This window comes from Scleropages formosus, chromosome 1 (assembly GCF_900964775.1).
Source record: "Scleropages formosus chromosome 1, fSclFor1.1, whole genome shotgun sequence".
Lineage (NCBI taxonomy): Eukaryota > Metazoa > Chordata > Actinopteri > Osteoglossiformes > Osteoglossidae > Scleropages > Scleropages formosus.
The window spans coordinates 15,998,129-16,021,713 of record NC_041806.1 but is presented as its reverse complement, the minus strand read 5'-3'; the positions used below and the strand labels follow the sequence as shown (position 1 = coordinate 16,021,713).

The 23,585-nt window shown below is 47.1% G+C and overlaps 1 protein-coding gene across 1 annotated transcript in view; it reads left to right on the top strand.

Moving 5' to 3' along the window:
* The first annotated feature begins 1,045 nt into the window (after positions 1-1,045).
* LOC108937948 (semaphorin-5A-like) overlaps positions 1,046-23,585 on the top strand; it is a 68,114-nt gene continuing 45,574 nt past the window's right edge. The window contains exons 1-4 of the mRNA XM_018758193.2: positions 1,046-1,256; positions 14,044-14,265; positions 20,015-20,114; positions 21,837-21,882. Coding sequence (XP_018613709.1) covers positions 14,112-14,265; positions 20,015-20,114; positions 21,837-21,882 — 300 coding nt within the window. The 5' untranslated portion in view covers positions 1,046-1,256; positions 14,044-14,111. The remainder of the gene's footprint in view (positions 1,257-14,043; positions 14,266-20,014; positions 20,115-21,836; positions 21,883-23,585) is intronic.

The following is a 23,585-nucleotide window of genomic DNA, read 5'->3' as shown; positions in this document are numbered from 1 at the left end:
CTACATTTGGGGATCACACCCTTCCAGCAGCCAGCGTCACCATGGACTGCAGTTGTAATAGATGGGTGATAAAATATGGTAAACAACATACAAAAACAGTTATTAACACTGCAAACATCAGGACAACACTTGAGAGCAACTTTAAATATCATGTAAACTTCAAGAACCACCTGTCTGGAGGCACCATTAAGGTCAACAGGTATTGTGGTCATTGTTTCTGGGGCACCTCACAGTTATTGGTTCGAATCCCCTGTTGCTCCAGTAACCTACTCTTGATCAATATGCTTACCCTGGACTGATAAAGTAAAAATTACCCTACTGTTTTAAAATGGGTAAATGGTTGTAAAGTTGAGTCCCTCTCATTGTGATTCAAGGCAAAGATGACCAGTAATAACATCATGATAATAAATATAAAACCTGACCCGCTCTTTGATTAATTTAGACGATTATTGTTTATAATTAAATTATTACTGAGAACCGTCCAGTTAGACAGCGTCTCAAAGTAGTTTGAATAGATTTGTCAGCTTCATGCGAAAGGAAACCTCTTTATTTGGAGAAGTTGCGTCAAGCAAAGGAATTTTGCGCATTTTGCGCCACAGTCAAGAGGAATCAAGACACGCAGCTCCGCAGCTCCGCAGCTCCGCAGCTCCGCAGCTCCGCAGCTCCGCAGCTCCGCAGCTCCGCAGCTCCGCAGCTCCGCAGCTCCGCAGCTCCGCAGCTCCGCAGCTCCGCCTACGGCAGAGCTCCCGGAGCGAACCATTTCAGCCGGAGGACAACTTCACTCCTCCTGTTGCTGCACCGGGGGGGGAGGGCTCCATCAGCTCGGTGTGTCTCGGAAACAGAAACACTGGAGCGAAGTTGTCGTTCACAACAGAAATAAATACTAGACACTCTATAACAGCTAATTTCTCCATAGAAGGGATTTTTTTTTCGAGGAGAGAAAACGCGGGGCGCGCGCTGAATCGTATCCCCCCTGCGCGTTGGTCGCGCCCGTTGCTCTGTAGTAAAGCTCGTGCGGCGCTTCTTGGTTCAAACCCGCCGCGAACGACAGCGGAGAGCGAGAGGCAGCAGACAGCAACGAGTCGGGCTGAGCGTCGCCTCTCCGAGAGCCTTCGGCGGTCCGGATATATAAACGCTCCTGTGGGGATCACCGCTGTACCCGGGACAAGTAGCTCCTCTCCTCCTTCCCCAGCGTCTTTATCACTTGTCGCGTGGATCCCGAGTAAATGAACCGCAGCACCTGGACACTTCATTTGGTAAGCGCTTTTGGAAATGATGATGATGATGATGATGATGATGGTTATTTAATCATGTTATTGCTGAGTGTGGCACGTGCCCCATGGGCGAGTAGGAAAACTTTCTTCTCAATAAACTAGTCTGTGTGGAAATGACACGCGAGAAAACTGCGCACGTATGCCGCTGCTACTACTAGCCATCGGCATCGCAGCTCAGCTGCGCCTGTTGCGCATTCGTGATTTCACTGCTTTCTGCGTGGTTTAAAATCGAAATCAGTGTTATTCCAACTCCTCCTTGTCATCATCATTGTCGTTATTAATGTTTCACATTTAATACTGTAATATTGCAGAGCTTTACTTATTTCCCATCTGACATGAGATGCACTTTTGGGACAAACGCTTCTTAACAAGACAATTACTTTTCTGCGTCTCAGTGTTTGCTTTTTCTTTTCTTTTTTTTTTATGAAGAATTGGGAGATTTTAAAAAAGACAGTTAATTCCCAGGGAAAAAGAGCGCGGCGAAGTTCGTCTCAGGTGCGCCTTCAGAAATGCGTCTGATTCGCCGCCAGGTGGCGCTGCAAGTGAATTTATTCCATACCTCACAATTTTTTTTTTTCTCCCCACTTTGCTAAAATTCTGCTAAAGTTATATTCTCCCTGTTTTTTTTTAATCTTATAAATTTGTGGGTATAAAAAGCCAACACATTTTTATTTCCAGGGTCTTATTGATTTGCTGCCATCAGGAAGTACTTCAGAGTTTTTGATGACTACAGGTAGTCAATACATCATGTATCTTATCCTGCACCTGTTACTCTGTTACAGATCAGTAGCATGGTTTTATCGAAGTGTCTCTCAAGCTACGTAAAACATGGTGCTCTTGAGTTGCTGTTGCTTAGGAACCTGTTAAACTCCTGTGCTTGAAGGCTGGGTGGTTCGGTGTCTTTTCGTTGTATTTTCCCTTGATTTGCGCAGTTAGGTGGATGGGAACTGATTTCACTCGGTGTTCCAGGTATACGTGGTGCACCGATCACATCGGGGTCGGAAACGCGCGGCAGGCCGTGTGGGCTGTGAACCCTGCTGAGCTGTCGGAGCGGGGGCACTGACAGTCCTGCAGCTTTGCTGCAGGTCACTATCAAGAAGTCGGGGGGGGGGGGGGGGAAGACGCAGGATTCCTTGGCCTCTCGCATGTAGTTCTTCACCAGCCCTGAGGATCTATGTGGAGTTGGTCACTGTTGATGTGACGGTCGCGACCCCGACGCGGCCTGTTTAAAGGCTCTTTGCCCTCAGGGATTCGAGTGGCGGCCGAGTGCCGGGATCGCGGCTCCACGCGGACGTGTGCCGGAGGAGTCGTTCCGCCGATGGGCGTCTGACTAATCCTCCCGGGCAATAAATATTTATGGCCTCGTCATCCCCGCCAGCCACCTCGAGCGTACGAGTTTAACCGAACGTGTGACGCTCCCGTACGCTGGTGTCCTGGGAAAGCAGATCTGGTGCCTTCTGTCACAGGTGTGAATTGCATATCGCACGTCGCACTCGACATGGGATTTGTTCCACCGCCCAGCTGTGGTATGATTGACGGTGGTGATGTTAGACTCTCACTTGTAGCGCATTCTGGGTCTGACGCATGTCGTGAGGTCGCCGGCCGTGTGCGGGGACTTGTGGGCTCGGCGTAAACGCCGGTGCGCGTCTCCCCTTCGGGACAAACTCTAGCAATATTTCCATGGTTACTTCTGCAGGAGTTGTCATAGTTGCCATGGAGTGTTTGGCAAAAGTAAGCCGTTCCTGTGGCAACCAGAGCACGCCGCAAACAGCGTCCAGGGGGCGCGGAGCGATGCTCTGCGGATGCTGCTCGACCCTCGGGCGAGAAGATGAGATGCGCCGTGCGGTCCAGTGTTGCGGTCAAGAGCGCTCGCCGTCTGCATAGGTTGCTCATGCGCTGTCGCTCAATTTGTTTGCAAGAAGTACTCAGTCGGGGTTCCTGACCTGGGCTCCGTGAATTTGGACGGGCGAAAATGTACATCTTTATTTTTGCTGAACTCTGCATCTACAGTCCTGATCTTCGAAAAGAAGCACGCGCACACATTGAAGCCGCTTGTCCCGAGCGGGGTCACGGCAAGCTGGAGCCTAACCCGGCAACACAGGGCGCAAGGCTGGAGGAAGAGGGGGCACACCCAGGGCAGAACGCCAGTCCATCACAAGGCACCACAAGTGGGATTCGAACCCCAGGCCCCCCGGAGAGCAGGACCCGGACAAACCCGCTGCGCCACCGCGTCCCCCACAAAAGAAGGACTTCTATCACAAATTTGTTTAGTTAATATTTTGATGGCTTTGTTTCAAAATATTGGTTTCCTTTGCAATCCTCTGGTTAAGGATGCCTGTTGTAGATTGTTATATAGTGAGGTTTTTGATGTCAAATTGATACGTTATGTACATTAGGGCTGAAAATAAACATTTGTCCCTTTTTATCCTTACATATAGATTTATTCATTCATGTACGTTTATAGAGATCAGCAGAGAAGTGGGTCCTTCTTAAATGTTGAGGGATTCAGCAGCTCTGAGGAGCAACGGGAGCTCGTTTAATCACGCTGGAGCCAAAACGGGGAACCTGTGGAGTGTCAGGTGCATTTAACTGAACTCTTATTGGTTATTAGATTTATGCATCCATGTCGTGGTGCAGAATGGATGGAGGGGTTCAGGGATGTTGCACTCTTGAGTGTTACAGAACCACAGCTGCTACTTGTGCTCACCTGGTAACCTGGCAACATCTTGCTCTGAAGCTCCCAGCCGTAGTGGCTTCCATCCAGCGCTGTCCGCGTACAAACGGGAACAGTCTGCGTGGGTTTCATCGCTGCTCCTTAATCACGTTTGTGCCCGGTAGACCGATCAAGGTGCGGTAAAGGACACGTGACCGAAATCTTAAGCACTGTCTCAGCATTAGTGGTTATTGTGATGGGCACCTTCACCATAAAGTTCTGACACTGTAAAAAATGATATAAATGTGCATTCTGTTACCATCGGCCTGACGCTGTAATCTCAAGCCTCTTATGCCCGTTCATAGAGGTGGGTGTTTTTACTGCAGTGAACCAGGGGCAGTACCTTGATCAAGGGTACAACAGCAGTGACAGGGGATGGGGCTTGAACTGGCAACCACACACCTTATTCACCGCAGTGACTTACACTGCTAGATACACTACTTACAATGGGTCACTCATCCATACAACAGTGGAACTCACTCTCTCACACACCATGTTTGCATGGATTTCCTTCCAGTGGTCTGGTTTCTTCCCATAGACATGTGGTTCAGGTGAATTGGAGATGGGGAGGTGTGTGTGTGGCTACCATGCAATGAGTGGGTGTCTCCTCTAGGGTGTACCCCTCTTCACCTAGCGCCCAGTGGTTCCAGGATAGGCTCTGGACCTCTGTGACCCTGACCAAAAGTGCAAGAGTACCCTGTAGATGTTAATATATTCATAAATATTAATACTTGAATATAGAATCATTCCTGAAGTGCTGCGTTTCGGGGGAGTTGCACGGCTCTTCCGGCACTTCCATTAAGCTGTGCTGTTAACTGCCGCGAAAAGGGGACCACTTCGTATCCCTCGGAGCCTCTGAAACGTTTACGGGGTCGCGGCACCGTGGAACGGCAGGGGGCGGGGCGGCATGCGGTTAAGGGGCTGGAGAAGCGCGGTAAAGCATTCGCGTGTCGCGGGAGCGCCGTGGGGTACTCGATGAGGACCGAATGCGCCCGGATGGCGGCGCGACCGAAGATGGAGTCGAGTAAAGGCTGTCGCCAAGACGACACCTTCACCGGTCACCCTGTTACATGTCCAGGGAGAAACACATAAGGTCTCTCTTCCCTTATGTGAACACACTCCACTGTGCGGCTGCCTGCGTAGTAATTACTTCTCTATTATATTAATAGTACTTTACCTGGATTTATTACCGCCCTTGACCAGCGGATGTTGGAATGACTGGACAGTCCACTGGGACACTTATGTATGTATGTATGTATGTATGTATGTATACATTTACTCTCTCCCTCCCCCCCCGCAATTAAAAAGGGTAGATACTGGCTAATTGGAATTTCAAGAAAAAATCAAATTCTATTTATTTAGCAGACGCTTTTGTCCGAAGCGACTTACAATGTTAAGGTTACAATTATTTACCCATTTATACAGCTGGCTAATTTTCCGGGAGCAATTCGGGGTAAGTACTTCGCTCAAGGGTACTACAGCCGGAGGTGAGGCTCGAACCCGAGACCTTTCGGTCCAAAGGGAGTCGCTCTAACGCTTCGTAACGCGGTTCCGTCTTCCAGCCCACGGTGTCTCGGTGTTTTCGTCACCGTCGGTAATTTTTCTCTTGATTGGTCATTTCCGGGAGTACAATATTTTATTTATAGCAAGATGAAATGGCTATTGTGTGAAAGTAATATGGAAAAAAGACATTTTTGATACCGCGGCCACTTGTAGCCGGATGCCGCCCACGCTGTCCCAGCCATGAGAAGAGCTGTAATTGGGCTGTAATTACTTACTATAATTGTAATTGGGGCAGCAGGTGCTGTAGTGGCTTGAGCTGTTGCCTTTCGAGCTCAGAGGTCGGAGGTTCGAATCCCACCTCCTGCAATAGTACCCTTTACCCTTATTTACCCTACATTGCTCCGGTAAAAATTGCCCACCTACATTTACATTTATTCGTTTAGCGGACGTTTTTCTCCAAAGCGACTTACGAGTCAGCAGCTGTAAGTGGCCCAACATTGTAAGTCACTTCGGAGAAGGTAAAGGTACGTAGTTAATGTCTGTGCGGCAGATGACCCGAATATCATCACTGATGCTGATTCTCTTCCTCTCCAGACTGATGACGGGACTCGGCTGCACTGACTGTCTCTTGAAACGAAGGTTCCAAGCATTGCATTTTTTTTTTTTTTTTGGCTTGTTCCTGCTGTCTTGATGAGGGTGTCATGCCAAAAAAAAAAAACACCAACACGAGAAGTGCGTTGTCCCCGGTGACGGTGTTTCGATGTCAACAGAAAGCAGGACTTGGACGAGCTGCGGAGTGAAATGCCTGCAGCTGAATGAGGGGAAATGTGGTACGCTGTACCGCCTTCCACTGATCTCCTCTGCTTTTGGTGTCCGTGTCCGTCCTGGGCAGTGGGGTGACACTTTCCAATAAATGCATGGTGGGAAGTGGCTCTTCTGCGTTCGACTGTTGACCCCGATCTAACGTTAGGAACAGTGCCGCTGGCGAGGGGAGGAGGGACGCGACTCGGTAGCCGCTTCCTCGGTCCCTTGGCTCGCGTGGGCCCCGCAGCGTAGTTAAGTGGCTGTCAATGGGGGGTATCGATCGTTGGTATCGACAAACGCTCATCAGTGCGTTTAGTGCACTCTGAGCATTTTTTTTTTTTTTTTTTTTTTTTTTTTTTACCTTCGCACCGGGATTCTTGGACCAGTAGTACAGATGGTTCTGTATGGTGGGTGACCTGTAGTGTATCTTGTCGAGTGTGGGGTAGCCCTACCGACGAACGTTTGTCTTCAGAAGGGTCGCCTCATTTCAAGCTCGAGACTTCGTTCGCACTGCTGCGCAGGTGTTCTTTTTAAAGCTGTGTTTATGGATTAAATAATTCTCGTAAGTTGTTTATTTCTAAAAGTTAGTATTGGGGGCAGCAGGTGGGGTGTCGGTTGGAGCCTTGCACTCAAAGGTCCCAGGTTCAAGTCCTACTCCTGCTGTTGTGCCCTTGATCGAGGGGCTACTTATCCTCAACTGATGGAGTGAAAATATTAAGTAGCTCAGCCTTTTAAATCACTTTGGAGGGGGGCGTCAGATGTGTGGATTAATATTATTATATTCAGCAAGAGGGGGGGCGCGGTGGCGCAGTGGGTTGGACCGGGTCCTGCTCTCCAGTGGGTCTGGGGTTCGAGTCCCGCTTGGGGTGCCTTGCGGCGGAATGGCGTCCCGTCCTGGGTGTGTCCCCTCCCCCTCCGGCCTTATGCCCTGTGTTGCCGGGTTCGACTCCGGTTCCCCGCGACCCCGCATGGGACAAGCGGTTCAGAAAGTGTGTGTGTATTCAGCAAGAAGTACTGAATGTAGTTTTTCACTTGTGATATTAAATGTACTGTAGTCAGTGGCTGTGATTGAGACTGTTCTAGAAGAAGGTGGTGCTTAGAAAGAATTTAGCTGGTTTTGTTATGGGAGAAGTGGAGGGTGTGGTGGTGCAGCGGGTTTGACTGGGTTCTGCTCTCCAGTGGGTCTGGGGTTCGAGTCCCGCTTGGGGTGCCTTGCGACGGACTGGCGTCCCGTCCTGGGTGTGTCCCCTCCCCCTCCAGCCTTACGCCCTGTGTTGCCAGGTTAGGCTCTGGGTTGCCGTGACCCCGCTTGGGACAAGTGGCTTCAGCGCGCGCGTGTGTGTGTGTGTGTGTGTGTGTGTGTGTGTGTGTGTGTGTGTGTGTTACGGGAGGAGTGTGACTGTGATAATTCACTGCTCAATGGGGTATCTGTCCCCACGAAGTGCCCATCCTAAAGGAGAAGAAACCAGCCACCATGGTTCAAATTCTACTTTTATCCCAGTGCTCATTGCTTCCAGGGACGACACAACACACTAGATTTATCCAGAGAAGAACCCGACTGACACTATTAACAGCCAGATGCCTTTCGGGTTCGAGGCAACAACTATGTAGCTCTGTCCCACAATCAATGTATGTTTAAGATGCCTGGTACAAGTTGTTGTACAGGGTAAAGTACCCACTGTGGGTGCATAATGACCACGTAATGGGGGCCGGGACACACACACACACACTCTCTCTCACTCTCTCTCTTCTACTCAATAACAAGCCTGGTAATTGGTCTGAACCTAAATGAAATGGCATAAACCTGAATCAACTTTAAAGTCAAGGTTATATCCCCTCCGGATTTCTCGGCATTGGACGTAACGGTGCGCATCAATATTAGAATTATTCTTTGTGTTCGTCCATATATGAGCTACGTTAAATGTAAGTCAGAACGATTTGAAATTTTGCCAGCCGCTTTGCCCCGACTTCTTAAAAATGATTAGTTTTACGAGCTTTATAATATAACTAATTATTTTTTTTTCCTCCACCAAATCATCACCATGGCAACTGTGTATCTGCGGAGGGCCCTTCACCTGCTCGGTGATTAATCCTTCGCTGGAAGATTAACTTTTAGTTTTCACTTCTAGGTTATTAGATATTCAGGATATAGCCAGTTAGGAGCTGTACGTGCTATCGCTGAGTTGTACTGAGCTGGGTATGAAATACGTGGAGTTTTCCTTTCTTTGGAAAGATCTTGTGCAAATATGTTTGCTAATTAATTCATTCGCCCAGGTTATTCACTTGCTTGACTTTTCCACTTCTTTCCGCCTTTCCTCCTGTTTATACGTGTGTGGATGTGTGTGGATGTTCTGTGCTGCTGCAGCAGAGATGAATTTCCCATGTGGAATTTTTTTGCTTCTTCCATTCAGACTTTATCCTAGCTGTGAATTAGGTACGAGATGCACATCTGGAGACCACATGTGGCATTTTGTGGGGGGGGGGAACGTGTGCATAATATTTCTTTCTGACAATGAATTATGTGCCTATTGTTTTGCAGAAGGTCCACCGATGGCATGTGTCACCAAATAAACACCAGCTTTTCAGCATCTGACAACACAGTTGGGGGGCGAGGTGGTGCAGTGGGTTGGACCGGGTCCTGATCTCCAGTGGGTCTGGGGTTCGAGTCCCGCTTGGGGTGCCTTGTGATGGACTGGCGTCCCGTCCTGGGTGTGTCCCCTCCCCCTCCAGCCTTGTGCCCTGTGTTGCTGGGTTAGGCTCCGGCTCCCCGCGACCCCGACTGGGACAAAGCGGTTCAGAGAGTGTGAGTGTGACAAGTTATTGAAGTGTCCGGATGACTTGGCAAAGAAAACATTGTAGGTGTGACCAGAGTGTTGATTCTCTAAAAGTCCACATCGACGAGTCCACTTCGGTTTTGTAGAATTATGGAAATATTAACTTTTTTTTTTTTTAAATTTTATATTTTGCTCATGTGAAAAATGCTCCCCATACTTTGAGGCCTGTGTGTTGCAGGTTCTTTCTGTGCAGAATGGAGAGGAGTGTTCAGTCCGCAGAAGTGCGTCGTGGTCTAAACGCTCGTACGCTTTCTACACTGTTTTGAAATTTGAGGCAAATTTTAACGCGTCATCTTAACGGGGAGTGTAAGGAAAGTCGGCATCAACAGCCTCTGCGGCTGGAACGGCGACGTCCCCCCCCGCTGCCCGCAGCCTCGTCTCTCGTAAACCCCTCCAGGCATGAGACGCGTAGCTGGGAGGGAGGAAAGTGGTGGAGAAGCAGCTGTGGGGTGCTGTCTCTTTCTTTCTTTTTCTCTCTCTCTCTCACACAGTTCTTGACTCTCACAAGTGATGAGTGCAGGGGAGATGGAGGTCTGCACGCACTCGGGATTTTGTGTACAGTGGGACTCCGCACTTCTTGGTGGCACGGCGAGTAGCGCTGCTGTCTCGCAGCGCCCCGGGTGGTGCGAGAAGACGTGGGCTCGATCCCCGCTCAGTCTGTGTGGAGTTTGTATCTTCTCCCCGTGTCTGCGTGGCTTTCCTCCGGGTGCTCTGGTTTCCTCCCACACTTCAAAGACATGCTGTTGAGGTTCACCCGTAGTGTGCGAGTGACAAAGTGTGTGTTCCACTGATGTAGGGATGAGTGATCCAGTGTAAGTAGTGTATCTAGCAGTGTAAGTCACCTTGGTGAATAAGGTGTGTGGGCTGATAACACTACATAGAGTTCATTGGAAGTTGCTTTGGAGGAAAAACATCTGCTAAATAATTAGCGTAAATGTAAACGCCACGACAGGCCGTAACACACAGGCTCTCTGGGTTGGCTGCACCAAAGGGGTGGGGGAGCTCATGGAATTGTGATGGATAATGTTCCTAGCACTTCATATTTTGGAGCCTTGGCGGAGTAAGATAATCGGTGCAAATGAAATCTTCTCCGTTGATTTCCTCCTTCAGCGGTTTTTTTTTTTTTTTTTTTAAAGTCTGAATACTCTTTGGTTCGGTCAGTTTTCTTGTAGAAATGTAAGTGTGGTGCTGTCGTCTGACGGGGGGGGGGGAGGGGCGCACAGTTGAGACATAGGAGGTAATGGAGGGCCTAACCTGGAGTGGTGAGTGAGTGAGTGAAGGTGGGATCTCCGTGCTGGTGACCCTAACACGTGCGGGCTGGTTTTCCTCTGTTTGCTGTCCAGTTTTGTCTGCGCAGTGATTTATTTCCTGAGGTATCATGTGTAATGCTTCAGGACTCCTTTTCTCCCGGGTATTTCTGCTTAGAATTTTATGGCGAAGCCGGAGCGCCTTCTGCTTGGACCTCGGGAGCTGTGGGAGAGGTGGACGCCGCGGGCTCGGAGCTGCTCCCCTGGCGCTTGGCGCCGTAAACCGATGACCAAACCAACGAAACGGCACCGATATCTCGGGTTTTTTTTTTTTCTCTAAACGTTTAACGTGTTTTTTAAAAAAAGACATCTGTTTGATGTTGAACTAATTACTTTGCACTATGTGGTTGTTATATTGAACGTTTTGCAAATAGCCGAGACTCGGTCGATGTCGGGGCAAATTGACATGCATTTACCTGTCGTGTAAAGTAGCCTCCAATATTCTCCGCCGCGTGTGAAATATGAAATGTTTCATGTGTTTTGAGTTGCGTGTCGGAGCCGCCTATAATAAAGTGTTTCCTTGCAAGTCCAGGTCTCTGTGGTCCTCGGCTGGAAATGTGCAAGGGCTCCGATCCCAGCCGTGTGCACACGTGGTGTGGTGTCGCGGTCCACATGTGGAGTCGTCCCCAGGTTCCTTATCCACTTATCCTTGTTGGGGTCACGGCGGTCCGGAGCCTATTCCAGGATCGGCGGTTCCCATCCTAGGAGGGTAGACCCCGGATGGGATGCCGGCCCATCGCAGGGCGCATGCACACGTGCGCGATCCAGGCCGTTTGGAGTTGCCGGTTAACCTCAAACACATCTTTGCACTGTGGGAGGAAACCAGAGCACCCGAAGGAAATTCATGAAGACATGGAAAGAACACGCAAACACCACACGGACTGAGTGCTGAACCCGTGTCTGAACGGAGCGATGAAGTGGCAGCGCTCTCATTTTCCAACGTGCGCGGCATGCTGCGCCGTCGTGCCGATGGTCCGTTACTCCTGCAGCCGCCATTCCTCCAGTTTATGGTAATTTGATGGCAGCAGAACCCATTGAGGTCCAAGGTCTGGACATCGAGGGGACCGTAAAGATGACCTTTGACCTTAAACTTCCCTGGCCTGTTCTTGCTGTGGAAAAGTCCCTTTAGCCTCCACAGGGCACCTCTTGTGACCGCATGGTACAAAAAGGTGTTGGGGGGGCGGGGGCATCTTTTTGGCTGCCTTTTGTCCCCTCAAAAAACGAAGTGGTTTTGAAGGCCAAAATAACGTGACGTAACGGAATTGAACGGTGCGGCAGAGGTGCGGAAGGAGCTGCTTTGCTGCACTGTGGAATATGAGCGCGCTCGTGGCTCGAACCCGTAGCCAAGACCGCGATGGTAATTACGCCTGGGGTTTTTCGGGCTCCGTCTTCCACCTTGCCGCAAGCGGAGCAGCTCCAGGGATCCTGTGCCGCGTTCGACCGCGTTTCAGACATGGCCGTGGCGCTCGGTCGCTCGCGAGTCGGTTCGGGACCCCGGCTGGACATCTGGAAAGCGATGGGAAATAGGGGGGGTCCAAACCTCCTCTCCATACATTATTTCTCACCATCCTGGCCGCCGGTCCTTCATCTCCGTCCCTCGGCCCGTCACTGGAGCGGGATCGCGGTAAAAATAGCACTAGGCCTCTGCGCCTCCGGAGAGCCGGGGTGGAACTGGAGGAAATTGCTGGTTCTGCTGCCCCAGATATAACTCTGAGATCCAAGGCCGTGGCTGAGCGACACGTTTGTTGGGAAAGCGTTTAACCCGTGACCGTGTGGCACGACTTGCGGAGAGATCCGTGACTCCGCGTGGTTTTCGTCTTTTCGGTCCGTTTCGGGCACGGGGGAACTTGTACAATGTGACTCGCTGAGATTTTTTTTCAATATTTCGCTGATACAAACAGGTGTCCGTTAATATTACACGCTGGGGGAACTTGTACGATGTGACTCGCTGAGATTTTTTTTTTTCCAATATTTCACTGATACAAACAGGTGTCTGTTAATATTATACGCTGTCGCAATAAATGACAGTAATTGTATGTGTGCAGAACTTTAGTAAATGCAAAATGTTTGAGAATGGCTTGGATGTAAAGAGACGCATGCGCTTTCCGGAAGGCCTTTGACGCCTGTTGGCCTTCAGCCGCTTGGTGCTATAGGGTGCCGTTGAGACGGGTGTGACTTTCTTAGCTGCGGTAAAGTAACTGTGGAGTGGTGTAATATTTTGTTACCCTGGTACAGATGGCAGCGTGGGGAGGGGTGCGTCGAACACACCGTCGCGTTTATTGCGCACGCTCGTTCTTCCTTTCGTTTTGCCCAGATCCCAATCCCCCAGCTGGTATTGTTGCAGTTTTTTTTTTTTTGTTTTTTTCCCCTCCCCCCTTCTCTTATGGTTTTCATCCCTCGTGTCACTTTGTCAATTATACGTTTCGCTCACTCAAGGCCGTTTTGGCTCCGGCTCCCGACGGCGGATCCTGCAGTCGTGGCGTTCTCCTTTTCTGCACGATAATGTTGGCTTCGAGCGCTACGTCCGCGCTGTCCTGCGTGGTGGTTTTTTTTTTTTTTTTTTTTTTTTTTTTTTTTTTTTTTTTTTTTTTTTGGGGTCGTTGGGGGGGGGGGGGGGCACTGTGTGTGGAAACGCCGTCGCGGCAGTGTGCCGAAGAGGTCGTGTTTCGAGCTCATCACATCTGGCGTGTGTCCTCCGCCTCGGGAGGGAAGTAGAGAGATGAGCGTGCGCAGCAGTTTTGACACGACACGCGTCCGTTTCCCCCCCCCCCAGTTGACGTGGAGCCCTTCGCTCGCGTGTCCAGTCGACTCTTCCTCCCCCCAGGATGTTGTAGACGCCTGTGGTGCCGACTGCCTTCATCCCTCTTGGAGGCAAATTAAGAATTTTATGGTGCGGAGAGATGATCTTTAAATTGAAGGCCTGCTCGGGTTTCCCCAAAAGATCCCACTAAGTGGGCGCTTCACGCGGCGTCTTGCCGAGTGTCGCACCCCTACGCTTACAACACACACACACACACACACACACACACACCCTATAAGGGGCGCTGAGCTGCGACAAAGCGCCTGTCGCATATTTCCAGCCCATCTCACGATGGATGTAATTGGCGCAGATTAGTTTTGGAAATATATATATTTTGTGTTACTCTATAAATAAACTTCACCAAACTGCAGTACTTTGAGTGCTGTTCATTTACCCTTTTTTTTTTTTTTTTTTTTTTTTTTTTTTTTTTTTTTTTTTTTTTTAAAATATCTGCTGCTCTTCTCCAAAGCAACTTACACTGTTAATGTATTTACTTTATTCATTTATACTGATGGATAATTTCACCGGAGCAATTGTTAGGGTTGGTACCTTTCTCAAGGGTACTACAGCTAGAAGTGAGATTTGAACCTGTGACCTTCTGGGTCTATAGGCAGCAGCTCTAACTTCTGTACTACCAGCCGTCCCCAGTACCTGCGTATGAACCGCCGTGTCGGATCACATCCCAACAGGCATTGCCATCCACGTAAAACGTGTCTTTACGTTGTTGTCTTGCCGATATGTGACATGCTGGCTTAGAGCAGTAAGCTCTTTTTAAGCTCCCCCCCCCCCTCTCTCTCTGGTCCATCAGGCCTCCTCCGCAGATGTCCAGAGCCCTGTGCTCGGGCCCCTGGAGCAGTGAGCAGCCCCCAGTCCCCCATGGCTCCTGCCGGGGGTGTCGGTCCAGCTTGGTGCCTGCTCCCTCTGCAGGGCCTCTTCGTCCTGCTCGCTGGAGGCGTGGCTAATGTGGCCACCGCCCACTCGCCAGAGTCTCCCTGCCGCAGGGTGGAGCATCCTGTGATCTCACATTCGGGTAAGTTGGGGGTGTACGTGGGTGGAGCTACAGATGCTCCTCGATTTGTGATTCTTCGACCTTGCAATGGTGAACTGGCAATATACATTTTTTTTTAAAAAAAAAAAAATCAAAATTCAATGTACAGTTTCTACTGAATGTAGAATGTGGGGGGGGGCAAATTCAAGTGATATGTATATGTGGTGCGATGCTGAGCAGCTGCAGCGATCCACATCTCCCAGTCTGTCAAGTGGTCGCTACACAGATACCCCCCCGTATCTATGTTGTATTTTGTGCATCCGTAACGTCACAGAAACACCACATCTGTGTCTCCTGCTACTGGTGGGAAGAAGGAGAGGGCAATTACTCTTAAGGAGAAACTCAAGATAATTGCCCAGCATGAAGGCAACAAGCCTATAATGACCATCACATGTATGTTAGGGTATGATGTTCAGTAGGGTTATTAAATGCATTTTCAATTTATGATGGGTTTTGTGGGACGTAACCCCATCGTAAGTTGGGGACCACCTGTATGGCTATTGCAAATGTACAAGTGACTTCTGAGAACGGAGCCAGTTTTTGTGTGTGTGTTTTCCTCCCCCCCCCCTTATTAATATGAACAAAAGTGATCAAACGGTTTCTCATGGGATGGTGGGGTGGGGACGCTTTGTGAGTAGACCCTGAAACCCAAGTAAATGGCAGCCTGTTGACTGGGGGCAGAGAAACAAGGGATTGCAACAAGAACTTCCACCCATGTGTGCGGCGCAGTTGCGTATTGGTCACTGTTTGTTTGTTTTTTGTTTTTTTTTTTTTTTTTTTTTTTCTTCTTTTGATTACGTTAAAGATTTTGTATGTAGCTTAGTTTCCTTAAAGGGCCAGCAACCCCATTTCTTGAGCGTTTTCAGTGCTATAAAGAGTCATCTCTTTGCAGCCTCTGTTACTTTGTACCTGAGTACCCCTTCCCCTCAGCTGGCTCATACCTTGTGCCCAGTGTTGCTAGGAATATCTTCGGCTCTCAATGTCCCTTTACTGATGAACAAATGAACTGTGAATCTGAGAATTTTTGAATACTCTATTTGAAAGGCAAGGTAAATGGAAAAGTATGCCTTCTGTGCAAATGAAGGCAATCGTAATCCAGTTTGCGTGCCTCGCACAACCACTCAAACACAAACCCATAAACAACAATTATATATGCGCTCTTGTGATGCTGTACAAAAACATGTCCCCTGCAAACCACATAAAAGACATCTGTATGGTTTCAAAAATCTTGGATGCCCTTTTTAGCCCTTAAAAACCACAAAGATCTTAAAAAGTCTTTTTCTTTTTGTTAGACAGATGCTCTACAGTTAAAGATTTGACCAGTTTGTATATTATTATATCTCTGTACTTTCCCCACACAATAAATAGGCAACGTTGACTGCAAAGACAGGGTGTGCCACAGACGTGTCTCTCTTCTCCGAATTCCACCCGGCTCTTTGTTTCAGCTCAACTCTCGGCTGAACTTGCTTTCCCTGAGGAACGTAACTTTTTTTTTTTTTTTTGGACACCATTTACTTGGACGATAGTATTAATATAATACACACACACACACGCGCGCGCGCGCTTTCTGAACCGCTTGTCCCTTACGGGGTCGCGGAGAACCGGAGCCTAACCCGGCAGCTCAGGGTGTAAGGCCGGAGGGGGAGGGGACACACCCAGGATGGGATGCCAGTCCGTCGCAAAGCACCGCAAGCGGGACTCGAACCCCAGACCCACCGGGAGAGCAGGACCTGGTCCAACCCACTGCGCCACCGCGCCCCCCATTAATATAATATTCATCCTTTTTATTATGTTTGTGTTTAACTACATCAAAATCAAAAGGGGCATTTTGGCTCATTTCATGGAGGCCAAACTAGATTATCATTTTAGGAGGGGAGAACACAGGAACCTCAAATCTTTAAATGAGGTGAGACGACAAGGCGATCGGCACTGAATAGCCGAGGGACTTGCTCGGCTGCGGTATTTTTCACTTTTCATGAAATTGACTAGTTTTTGAATCGGTAATGCTTCCCAACTAGGGAATTTTGTATTATCAATAATAATAAGAAGGAAATGAGTTCTGAATTCCGACCCTGAGGCTTTTTCACCACCAAGACCCGTGGAGTCTGCCTCCTAGTCGTGATCCATCCGTTTACAGAAGTTAGACAGAGCAGTCTGTGAAACCAGTGAACAGTTTGAGTTAAAGCGGTCAAAGATCAGCGTGCTTTGGCACGTTGGCTTCGTGTCCGTGTGTGCTGTATAAACCCTCTGCTATTATAGGTATTGAGACGAGTGCGGCTTAAGCGGTGTGAAAAGCTACTGCTGAGTGTCCTTGAGCTGACGGTCTTAATGCTTACGCCTCCTTTTATATTTTTCACGCTCCAATACCAGCTATTAACTCAAATTAGAAGGTATGGCCACGAAGTTGCGGCTTTGCGAGCCCCTTGGACGCCAGATTGCTGGAAAAGGAGCTTGGAGGAGCCGCGATAAATGGTTCTTTGCCGCCAAACCTGTGCCCGTGAAAAGGCCACGTCTCCTGCTCCTGCCGTCGTTTAAGCCTTGTCTTCAGGGGACCTCCTGCGAAGATTGCGGAGACGAAGACCTGCCAGCTGTGCTCGTTCAACCTTTGTGCTGTTTCTCCTGCAGTTTTGTATACCCCACACCAATCCTATGGATGCAAAACCTAAACCAAGCTTCTTGTGCCTGTTGCTTTTGGGTCGAACTCGGAAGTTTCCAGTCAGGCTTCATGCAGGGACCTTGGGTGCGAATGACCGGATTTGGATGTTTTTGGCTCCGCTTCCCTCTTGCCGTCATGCATTTAAAACAAATGTGCCCTTACTAGAGGCTCCAGCTTGCGTCCTCGGCAACCTCGGTCTCGGCACAGAAGAGCTTGCGGCACCTGTTTCCTGGAAGTGACACCTTCACATGTGTGAAACAAATAGGGGGTGTCAGTGTCTCACCTCACTCATGGCATCAGTTTAATTCTAGCCCAACTGAAGGCTAATCCCAAGACCTCATCAGTCATAACCTGCATCGCTTCCTGTTGTAGGAGACTAGATGGTTTCCTCAGTTGAGAGAACTAAAGTTAAGATTAATCATCAGTACAATAATTTATATGGAATATATAAATCCAGTGCTCAGTGGTCCTGAGCTGTGCTCTTTTGGCTTAGTCTCAGCTGTTAACTCTTACATTGAAGTAATTACCTATGTTACATCACCTCTCCTGGTGTTTCAAGTGTATATGAGGCAATCTTTCAATCCATTTTTTTTTTTTTTTTTGGTCTCTAAAGCCTGCAGGTCTTCAGTAACTGGAGAGTAAGAATGTCTTGATAATAATCTAGGACAATAGGACGTGCAGTTCCCTTATAGTGTAGCGTGCTGCATTTCCGAAAAGTTGGTAGGTAGGAGGCTTACAGCAATGACCAGGATCTCTGGTTTGAGTGTACAGTGTAAATTTGGGTTGCAGCACTGAAAAGTTTCACATATGTGATGTGTTTCCAGTTGGTGCCTTACTCAGTGAGCATCAGCACTTTATACAGTACACATATGTACTCAATGGTACATGCAAGGAACTGGCACTTTTAGGCACATGTGGTTCTCTCTACAAACAGTTCATACTCACGTAGCAAGTCACATATTGCTGACTCAGTATATGAAATAGGCAGTAGGCATGAGAGCTCCAGTTACTGTTTGAACGAGTGTTGGAATGGACAAGATGTGTGATCTAAGTGACTCTACATAGGGCGGGATCATTGGAACCTGCCACGCTCTTGGGATTTTTGCCCACCTTTGTCCAGACTGAACAACACAGAAAAGTGTGAGCAAAAAAACAAAAAAAAAACTGGCATTGTATGTGATTTTGTGTACCTTATTATAAAAAAAAAAGTGTACAAAGGTTATCAGGATTCATCGATCCTGTGTTTTATGCACCTGTTCGAGTGATGAACATCAGTGCATCAAGGAGAAGGTAACAAGCTAGGTTTACTTAAGTCACATGTCTGCAGCCATGTCTTTCTCTTAATGTAATACACAAATTTTACTTTTGCTGAGATGCATGTTGCTTTGGACAAAGCATCTTATAAATGTAATTGTTTTTTAAAAAAAACAAAAACACTCCCTTCTAGGTGCAAAAAACACCTTAATGAGAGAGAGGGGAGGAGAGTGGAAAGACCTGTTGATGCCAACAAGACAAGTTTAAAAAATGACAGCTCGGTACAGCAGTGGTGTGTGGAACATCTTGGGACATGCAGTTCATCAGACCTTGAAGCAGATGGGCTACAGCAGCAGGAGGCCTATGGCCGGTTTCATCCCGTGTGCAACAAGAAGACAATGTTTTGGTGAATATGCAGTCACCGGGTCTAGCTTTTATCAAATAGATGCACTCTTCACCATCGCGGGGAAGATAATGCCTTCTTGGAGACCCCCTTGCAAAGCAAGTTCTCATAAATCAGAGATTCACTTACCATTAGTTTCAATGGAAAATTTTGTGTGTGTCTTGGGACCAAAATCGGCACCTGTTTATACTGAAAAAATATCACCGAACCTCATCCAAATGAACACAATGACTTGTTACCTTGCGTCATTGTAGCATATGTTAAGACAGTTTCTCTTAATTACTTTCTAATACTGTATGGCTGTCTACCTGTGCTCATTTAGTGCTTTTGGAACTTTTTGGTACCATACACTTAATCTGCTTGCTGAAGAGTTACCGTAATGAAATCCAAAAGACATGAATGAAAAGAATGCTAAGGAATTAGTGCTTACAGAATATATTGGCACCCTTTGCACAGTCCACACGGGGGCCGTGTTTATTGAGGTAAGGGGTCAGATGAGCAAATGTAGGGTAATGGAGGCTGAGAAATGGACACAAGTAAAACCATAAATGCAGCGAAGCTCACATATGGCCCAGTGGGTAGTGCTGGTGCCCATAGTGTCTGGGCTGTGCTATTTGATATGGGTTCAAATCCCTGCTTCCATCTCTTTGGACTTTACGTGTTCTCCTTATAGGTGAATTGATGACCTGTAGTGTAGCTAACTGTCTTCTTGGACAAAAGTGTCCGTTTAAAAACAAGTTGACCCCTGTGCGTCACTTTGGGGAAAAGCACCTGCTGAATGAGCGTGAACATCATTGCTCAGCTGGCGGGAGGTGTGGAAAATCCAAATTTGGTCTTTGTAAAGAGTGAAGGAATTTCTCCTAAGCTGAAGTAGGGGAATGAAATGAACCTTATCGCAAAGTCTAACTCTCTCATATCTCCAGTGGCTGTATTTTGGGGTTCGACTGCACGTGAAGTGATCTTCCAGCCTAGTACGCTGGTTGGTGAACTCTGTAGCCCGTTACTCTCGGTTGTTGTCACCGGGAATGTTGACATATTTATAATGGTATTTTCCCCAAAGCAGATGGTACCGGTGTGAAGGCTGCTTTCACAAGTGAAATGGGCATTCAGCTGGGATTCCAGAACAAGCGGTTGCATGAGGGCAGCTCTCCATCTGTCACGTTACAGATGAGAAGGGAAAATGGTGTGGGGTCTTGTGTCGGCGCCCTCGACAGGCGTTCCTGGAGGGGAAGGTAGGCACCGTGCCCAGGATCGCTCTGCCAGGGTAGCTGTCGGTGCGGCTCGGACCCTGCGGCTTCGTCCCGGTGTCGACGGCGCAGGCCCGACGGCGCTGCCCTCGGTCCCACGGTATGTCAACATCCTCCTCGCCCTGGCAAGCCTCCGATGAGCTCTCGCTGCTCTTCATCTTTGTCTTTCAGACATTGAGCCGTGGATACACAGGTTCAGGGCGGAGGACACCGTGGATTATTCGCAGCTGACCTTCGACCCTGGCCAAACCGAATTGATTGTTGGAGCCAGGTAACTCGAACAATAATCGGCAATTGTCATGTCATCCGGGCAGCTTGCATTTCTCCCATTCATTTCTACGTTTTCTTTATTTGGGGTAAGTAACTCGGGTACTATGGTAACAGAAGAAAGCAGAGGTTGAAGCAGCAAGTTCATGTCCTTAATTGCCTCACAGCCTGCTGTCACTGTTCATGTGTTCTAAATATACACTTGACATGTGACTTTAAATGTTGTGTATGTAAAAAGCACAGCTACCTTTTTTTTTTTTTTCCCCCTTTATTGGGTTATAGTAAAGCTAAACGACAGCCGTCAGAAGTGGGGTCCGGACCTGTGCAGATTCATTCGATTGCCCCGTACTGTATGCATCCTCGTGTATTTGTAGAACAAAAGGAGAAAGTCCTTATGAGCCTGGCACCCTAACAACCACAACTGATTTGAATATTCTAATAAAACATCTTAACGATGACAGTTCGAAGAAATATGGGTCATTTTTTGAATATACTTAAAGGATTGTATTTTTGATTAATTCAAGTATTACCTTTCTTACACCCACTGAAGGCGTGTGTGTGTGTGTGTGTGTGTGTGTGTGTGTGTGTGTGTGTGTGTATATATTACACACTGTATACTATATATACACATGCTCACAGAAATATACAATTTGAGTATGTGAGCAGAACATAAAAAAAAAATTTGATATGTAAATTTAGTAAACGTTTCTCAGGAAACATAGCCACAAGAAGAAACACTGATTTTACTGCCCTTTACTGGACACAGTGTCCTTTAACAGTTTGCTCCAGTACTTCAAAAACTGCACTATGCTGATAGATTTAATACAGGTCTAAGCATCTATTTACCATGACATAGTTTTTCCCTATATTAATAAGCATCCTTTGTAGGTTACTCATTTTCTTCAAGGAAAAAGCTTGAATCTGGAGATGGCACATTCCGATATCAGTCCGTTCTCCTAATTGGTGAACCCGAAAAGGGAGGGAGCATCGATACACTTCTTGCACTGTGTTTTAAAATGGAAAGAGGAAAAAAAAAAAAAAAGCTTAATGATATCAAAAGCTTTGTGGGACCAGCACTTTGACTTCAAATTTTCAAATGGACCTCATAAATCTTAACTTTCTCTCAGCCTCCTTTTCCAGATGTGAACTCCAGCTGTGACTCAGCATTAGGTGAATTGAATGCAAAGTTTTTCTAAAACCACATAATATGTAGTAATAATGACTATGACATTTCCATCTTATTAACATTGAAATTTTCGCAAAATACAATGCATAACCCCAGGCATCAATTAACTTTTAGCAAGAATTGTGTGCTTAAAAAAATAGTCACCCTAAAAAGCAACCCTTTGAACCACTTATATTGAATGTTATCACAAAAATCACAGTGATATTTTTTAATGTGTACTTTTGTGGCACACTGCACAACTTTGCGCTATGCTTCGGGGTGTATTAAAGGTGTTCCCCTCCTTGAGTGTAAGGTGATGTCAGGTTTCTATAATGGAAACTTTATTTTGGGCCACTTGATGCAAGGTGCTTGGATTTGTTTGCTGGATGAGTTTTGCAGCCTTCTTTCTTCTCTCTCACACTTGCCTTGTGTCTTGAGCAAGTAGAGAGACAGTGATTTGATGCTGCCTTGTGCCTTTGTCACCTTTCAAGATTTTTCACCTTAGGCTGCATACTTGCATGCTGTCATTTTGCACTTTGCTAACTTGTATTTTTCTTCCAGAAACCACCTCTTCAGGCTACGTCTGGAGGACCTCTCCTTGATCCAGGTGCGAGCGATACCTTTCTGCTGTCGTACGGAGCTGATGTGTGATGGGACACAAAGGTGTCCTCAGTGTTGTACCGGTTGTGGTGGCAGAGGTGCAGAGTGGTGAAAGAAACGCAACGCGCGCTGAAAAAAGAAAAGCACCATGTTTATGACCCAGATGTTATGAACTTTAATTGACTGTGTTTTGAATTCCTTCTGAAAACCAGTACATTTTCCTAAGGTGCTCATAACTAACAACTGTTCCATTTCAAAGTGGTAATCATTTGGAGCTTAATGTCAGAGAGGATAGTGTTCAGTTGCATGCTTTAGGTTTCTCAATGTAATATAAGGATAATTAATCCATTTAATGTTGTCTGAAAGGGTTCCGGTTCATTTGTTACATGGAAAGAAAGTTCTCCAGTCCTGGTAACCTCTGTGTGTTTTTATGTAGAGTCACTATTAGTTTTCTTTATTGATTAAGTTGCACAATTCAAATGGACTGAGTTGATGGCATTTTAAATCAAGGAATTACTTTAAGTTGAACAGTTATTTACTGTAATCATTAATTTATTACATATTTTTTTGGGGGGGGTGAACTTTTTTGAAGCTACTACAGAATACTTTAAGGAGTTATAAAGACTAATAACACCTTTCTCTGTCAGTGTTACCCAAACACTTAATCCATTTACTGTTTTTGTCAGGCATCCTTTGCTTTACAAACTCTCACACACACACTGTCTGAAACCACTTGTCCCAAGCGGGGTTACGGTGACCTGGAGCCTAACCCGACAACCCAGTGTGCAAGGCTGGGGGGGGAGGGGACACACTGGACGGGATGCCAGTCCGTTGCAAGGCACCCCAAGCAGGACTCGAACCCCGGACCCACCGGAGAGCAGGACTCGGCCAAACCCGCTGCACCACCGTGCCCCCCGATTTACAAACTCTTTACCTAAAATTTTGGTATAATAGCTCTTGGCTTTTGATACCGAATTATTGATTTCTGGAAGAAGAAAAATCCAATGCATGTCCAAAACAGTTAAAAGTTGAACGAGTGAAGCAGAAGTACAGTAATGTGCTGTAGCTGTCTTGTCTGCATCCAGAAATCTGTTAGGAATGTGAGAGTGTGGGCATTATAGGAAGCGTATGAATTTCCAAAGGAGTGTGTGTTGGGTGTATTGCGTTTGTTGTTTAATTGAGTGATTGTAGAGACAGCAGAACAATTAGCAGGAAAATTTCAGCTGTTTTTGGTATGTTTGTGCATTTTAACGGCACTGCAGTTTCTACAAAGTAAATAAATGCAAAGTCCTCAGTGGATCCCTTCTTGATTTGTTGCTCATCCTGCAGAGAAATTATCAATTAAAGTGGAAATTACATCCACCCAGTAAGTATGTAATTATAACTGCTTCATATTGTGGTAAAATCATAGGATTATAGATAGAATTGTGTTTTTCAGTGTTCTAATTTTGAAAAATTTGTGGCTGGAAATTACTTTCCCCATTTGAAGTAATGGGGAAATGAGACTTTTGGTATCCAAAATTTCAATATCTGCATCGTTTTCTGTAGCAGATTAGTTTTGTAAATTGAGGAATGCTCGTATAGTTTTTTTTTTTTTTTTTTTTTTTTTTTCAGCAAGAGTAGGTGGGGCCACACATAACAAACCTCCTTGCCACAAAATGGAACAGGATCTGATGAAACAAGGGTCCTTTTCTGTGTCCAACAACCTAT